General features: G+C 41.0%; 1 protein-coding gene across 1 annotated transcript; it reads left to right on the top strand.

The window, feature by feature from the left end:
• Positions 1–422: 422 nt before the first annotated feature.
• LOC149374047 (uncharacterized) lies at positions 423–4,034 on the top strand. Its single transcript, XM_089594958.1, has 4 exons — positions 423–1,230; positions 1,399–2,109; positions 2,365–2,470; positions 3,455–4,034. Exons 1-4 carry the CDS (start codon positions 423–425, stop codon positions 4,032–4,034), a joined length of 2,205 nt encoding a protein of 734 aa, XP_089451084.1.
• Positions 4,035–5,384: the final 1,350 nt, after the last annotated feature.

The following is a 5,384-nucleotide window of genomic DNA, read 5'->3' as shown; positions in this document are numbered from 1 at the left end:
AGTCAGCTGTTGTCTATAGTACCTATAAAGTTGGAATCATTTACAGAAGTAAACGCTTAAATAAAGAGGTCTTTGGGGCGGTTGATGCTCTCTCGGCTCTTCGGCGAGATTTAGGTAACGGTGACGTTATAGTCGCTTTAGCTGTCAGTAAGTTAAATTCTAGTCTTCGTAAGGAGTGGTTTAAGCATATTGGCAGTGTGGCAGAGCTTCCAACCCTCGATCAATTAAGATCTTTCTTTCACAATCAGATACAAACTCTTGAGTCATATCAAGATCGTTCCTTCAATCGAGAACCCAAGTCTACCTTCAAATCTAAATACTCGTCTCATGCTACTGTTAATGATGAGGTCGTAAAAAATAAAAAAACTTGCCCAGTTTGTGAGGACATTCACCCTCTCTGGAATTGTGACACTTTCCGAAGCATGACTTGGCTTGAAAAACGCGAGATTTTACAAATCCACCGTCGTTGCTTCAATTGTCTGGGTTCTCACTGGATTAAAGACTGTGGTTCTACTCAAACTTGTCAAAAATGTCAACAAAAACATCATACCCTTCTGCACAAAGAACAAGAGGAGTCTACTAAGAGTAAAAGGGATGAAGGGATCTCTGGTAAAAAGGCCTCTCTGGCTATAACGGCGGTAAAGGAGTCTGAGTCGTCATCTGATGAGATCTCTTGTAATAATTGTGTAAATAGCTCGTTTCTCAAAACACCTACTGGTGTCTTATTAACCACTGACTTAGTCAACGTTCACAACTCACTAGGTGAATGTTTTCAAGTCCGAGCGCTGATTGATCAATGTTCCCAGTGCTCAGTCATTTCGCAGTCTTTGTGCTCTTTATTAGGTTTGCGTGGCTTTAAGATTAACATGTCCCTGACTGGGGTTGGTAGTCAGACTTCTTCAAACAGCAAAAGAAAGGTCTCACTCTTCTTGGGCTCAACTGTGGATCCAAAATTTAAATTGGAAATAGAAGCTTTGGTCCTCCCACGAGTAACTTTTTACCAGCCCCCCTACTTGTCTAACGACAAAATTGTAGAGCACTTGCACCAGTTGGTCTTAGCTGATCCGCAGTTCACTAAAACTTGCCAAATAGATCTGTTACTAGAATTAACTTTTCATGCTGTTATTATCAAGGGAGAAGTTATTAAGGGAAATTCTTTCCAACCCATAGCATCTGATACACAGCTTGGATGGATCGTTTCAGGCCCGGTTGAAACTACCACTAAAAACAGTAAGAACGTGTCTCACTCGTTAAAGTGTTCTGAGGATGACAAAGTTCTCAAAGTTTTGAAACGATTCTGGCAAGTTAAAGAACCCTTCACTTCTGTATTACCTCTGTCACCTGAAGAGATTTAATGCGAACAGCATTTTGTTGAACATCACGCTCGGAATTCTTCAGGTCGACACGTTGTTCGTTATTATTTCAAGGACCAATCACCCGAAGTAATTAAAGAAACATCCTTTAAAGCTGCCCAAGCTATGCTCAAATCAATGAAGACTAAACTTAGTAAGAATCATAAGTTTCGTGAACAGTATGTCCGATTCATGGAAGAATATCTGGAATCAGGGCATATGGTCGAAGGATCTTTTGAAAAGGCTAAGTGTTTTTTACTTCATCATGGTGTTATCAAGGAGTCGAGTAGTACTACGAAATTAAGAGTGGTATTTAATGGTTCCTCTCGTTCTTCCTTGTGTCCCTCCTTGAATGAGTACTTGCACATAGGACCTAATCTATTGGTAAATCTGGCTGATCTAATCGCTGATTGGAGAAATTATAGATATTTCTTCACAGCTGACATTGCCAAAATGTTTTGGCAAGTGTCAGTCCATCCAAATGATCAACTCTATCAGGCTATACTCTGGAGAGATAATCAGTCCAAACCTCTGCGTGTTTACTTTCTCACTACTGTAACTTACGGCCTAGCTAGCTCGCCTTATCTGGCTTCTCGAACTCTAAACCAGTTAGCTTTGGATTGCAAGAATGAGTACTCTTTAGCTTCCGAAGCTCTTTTGAAATCCAAGTACAAGGATGATATTTTGTCCGGAGCTCACAGCTTGGTTGAAAGCATTCAGCGCAGGGACGAATTGTTGAAATTGACTGAATCAGGAGGTTTTCCTCTTTGAAAGTGGAGTGATAGTTTTCTAAAACTGCTAGATGATTTGCCACCCTCTCTGCTCGCAAGTTCATTATTGGAATTTAAAGATTCTGCTATGTCTACTTCCGTTTTGGGTCTTAGCTGAAACCCCCTTCTGGATCTTTTTCAATTTAAGGTGTTGATTGAAACTAAAGTGCCAGTAGATAATTGGACGAAAAGAAAGTTTCTCTCTGAGATATCAAAACTTTATGATCCATTGGGTTGGTTAGCTCCTACTGTGATTTCGGCTAAAGCATTCATACAATCTCTTTGGCTCTTGAAGCTGTCATGGGATGAACCGATTCAAGAGCTCATAGTTCAAGACTGGCTTGCCTGGTAAAAAAAACTTCCTGCCTTGAATAAAGTAAAAATTCCACGCTGGAATGGTGTTACCGACGATATGGTTAAATGGGAATTACGCTGCTTTGCCGATGCTTCTAAAACAGCGTACGCAGCGGTAATGTATTCTCGAGTAGTGAATAATAACGGTGAGGTCATTGTCGCCTTGCTCTTGTCCAAAACAAAGGTAGCACCACTTAAAACTTTTATTATCCCTTGACTTGAATTGTGTGCTGCTCATTTGGCTGCCAAATTGGTGAATCATTATTTGAACAACAATACTCGTGTTCCTGATTCAGTCCATCTGTGGTCTGATTCTAAAGATGTCTTGTATTGGTTACAGGATGTACCGTAATGGTGGCCCATTTTTGTGGCTAATCGGTGCTCTGACATACACACCTTAGTACCCTCCGCTCACTGGCATCATATTTCGACCAAGCTCAATCCCGCAGATGTTGCGTCTCGTGGAGTAAGACCAAGCCAATTTATTGCACTGGAGCATTTGGTGAAGGGACCTTCGTTCCTACAGGAAATCGAACCACTTTACCCTTTGTTCAGAATAGATTCTGAATTAGCTACTTGAATGGACGCTCACGCTTGTGTTGCGGTACAAACCAATGATAAAGTCGTTCAAAAACCGTGGTTTTTGTATCACAGGTACTCAACTTTGAAGAAACTTTTAGCTGTTTCAGCTTAAGTGTTAAGATTCGTGTTCAAGTGTCGTGTCAAAGCTTAAATGACAAAACTGAACGTCTCAATGTACCCTTATGATCAAGTGAATAAATTGAGTAAACTAAAATTCCTTGACATTTCGGCTCACTTTCAATCGTCAACTAAAATCTTAGACACTAAAGAAATAAACAATGCAACTCTTTTTTAGGTAAGCTATCATCAAGGTTGACACTTTCCAATTGAATTGCGCCTTCATAATAGTAAGGAGTCTAAACCTTTTGTTAAGGAAATTTCCCTACCTTCTAATAGTCGAATAGCCAGTTTAAAACCTGTGCTGAGCAAGGGACTTCTCCAAGTTGATGGACGCTTGGCAGCCTCACTTTTAGATGATCAGATAAAAAATCCTCTTATTCTGGCCCAGCACGATTATTTCACCAATTTGATTATTAGATTTATCCACGAGGTCACTTTACATGGTGGCATTCAGTTTACATTGACCACATTGCGAGCTAAATATTGGATAATAAATGGTCGACAATGTGTTAGGTCCTGTGTCAATAGGTGTTTGAAATGTCGTTGCTTCCAAGCCTCCAATTTAACTCAGCAGATGGGTGACCTGCCTGCTGAACGAGTAAGACCAGCTCCAGCTTTCAGTAAAGTCGGTGTGGACTATGCAGGTCCATTTGCCATCAGATTGTCTAAGACTCGAGGCAGGGGGACCACGAAGGGTTATATAGCTGTGTTCATTTGTCTCAGCTCTAAGGCTCTCCATTTAGAAGTGGTCGAGGACTACACTGCTGAGTCCTTCGTTGCAGCCTTTCAACGGATGACAGGATTCGGCGCGGGCATTGTTCTGATCTTTTTAGTGACTGTGGCACCAATTTTGTGAAGGCTGCAAAGGAATTGGATTTAGCTCTAAAAAACCTATTGAAATAATCTGAATTAGCTCAAAGTCTAGTATCATTGGGGACTAACTGGCACTTTAACCCGCCGCATGCTCCTCACTTTGGGGGTATCTGGGAAGCAGCCGTTAAGTCGGTGAAATTCCATCTTAAACGAATTGTGGGAGAACAAATCTTCACCTTTGTAGAGTTTTGCACTTTACTCTGTAAGTTTGAAGCTTATTTAAATTCTCACCCTTTGCTTCCATTAACGTTAGATGTCACTGATTCGTTTCCTCTAACCCCGTCATACCTCTTAATCATGAGACCTACGTTTCTGTTGCCCGAGGTAGATACTACCAGTGAACGAGTTCCAACGCTCCATAAATAGAAACTTATCAGTCAACTGGCTCAATCTTTCTGGAAGTGTTGGTCTACCGAATATCTGCAGAGCCTTCAAGCTCGGAAAAAGTGGCCTCACGAGAGACCTTCTGTGCAGGTTGGTGATCTTGTTCTGATTAAGGACTCCCAGTTTCTCCCGGGACAATGGCCACTAGCTTTGATCGTCAAAACTTACTCGGGTCCAGACGGTTTGATTCGAGTAGTCAAGTTGAGAACTGCAAATTCCACGTTTACCAGACCCATAGTTAAATTAGTTTTATTACTTACCAGAAAACAGTTGAGAGATAACAAACTCAAATGTGATGAGAACTATGGCTTGGTTTAAAGATTTTTATTTATTGTCTAACTATTTTATTAATTACTTTCTTGTGAAAGGACAGCGGTTCTTAGTTAGTTTTAAAATTTGATTTCTCTTCTCGTTGATACGATGAATAAAGGGGGGAGTATGTTCAGGATTAATATGGTGCGGTGCACGCGCCTCACGGTGTTCGAGACACTCGTATGAACTGATGTCAGCGTTAGCCAATGAGTGCTCGAGTGAGTCACGCAGGAGAGGTAAGAATAAGCCTAGAGGTGGTAGCGACAGCAGTTCACCCTCATCGCTCGTACAGTGCAGTCCAGTTGCCTTTAGTGTTGTGCTTCATATAGGCGTACTTTACTTTAGTCGCCATAAATTCTCGTCACCTTATGTATCCGTCACGGTGATTTGTACTCCTCGTTCAATTCAATTTAATGAATTTCGTTAGTGCGATCTTTTCTATTGTTAACTGTAATTATTCGCGAAGACTTCTCAACTCAATTCGAGTGCTTTGTTTTTTTTTTCATAATAAAGCATAGTGAACTTTGAACATTTGTCTCGTGCATGCTCTATTACAGAGGATCGATATTCGTCGTTCTCTCTCCGCATCTCTTCTACATTTTCCTTGTCTCCTCAACCTGTATCCGGCTCCCGGAGT

The sequence above is a fragment of the Copidosoma floridanum genome, unplaced genomic scaffold (genome assembly GCF_036245765.1).
Source record: "Copidosoma floridanum isolate Cflo_tuat_1 unplaced genomic scaffold, Cflo_Japanese_pri ptg000022l, whole genome shotgun sequence".
Taxonomy (NCBI): Eukaryota; Metazoa; Arthropoda; class Insecta; order Hymenoptera; family Encyrtidae; genus Copidosoma; species Copidosoma floridanum.
Note: the sequence above shows the minus strand (reverse complement) of the source record. Positions and strands in the feature narration are given on the sequence as shown.

Excerpts from the sequence above, each read along its gene's own strand:
- LOC149374047 (XM_089594958.1), top strand. The coding sequence starts at position 423 with ATGACTTGGCTTGAAAAACGCGAGATTTTACAAATCCACCGTCGTTGC. Across the intron at positions 2,110-2,364 it reads GAAATTGACTGAATCAGGAG|CTCCTACTGTGATTTCGGCT; the intron begins GTTTTCCTCTTT and ends TGGGTTGGTTAG. Across the intron at positions 2,471-3,454 it reads GTTCAAGACTGGCTTGCCTG|TCGAATAGCCAGTTTAAAAC; the intron begins GTAAAAAAAACT and ends ACCTTCTAATAG.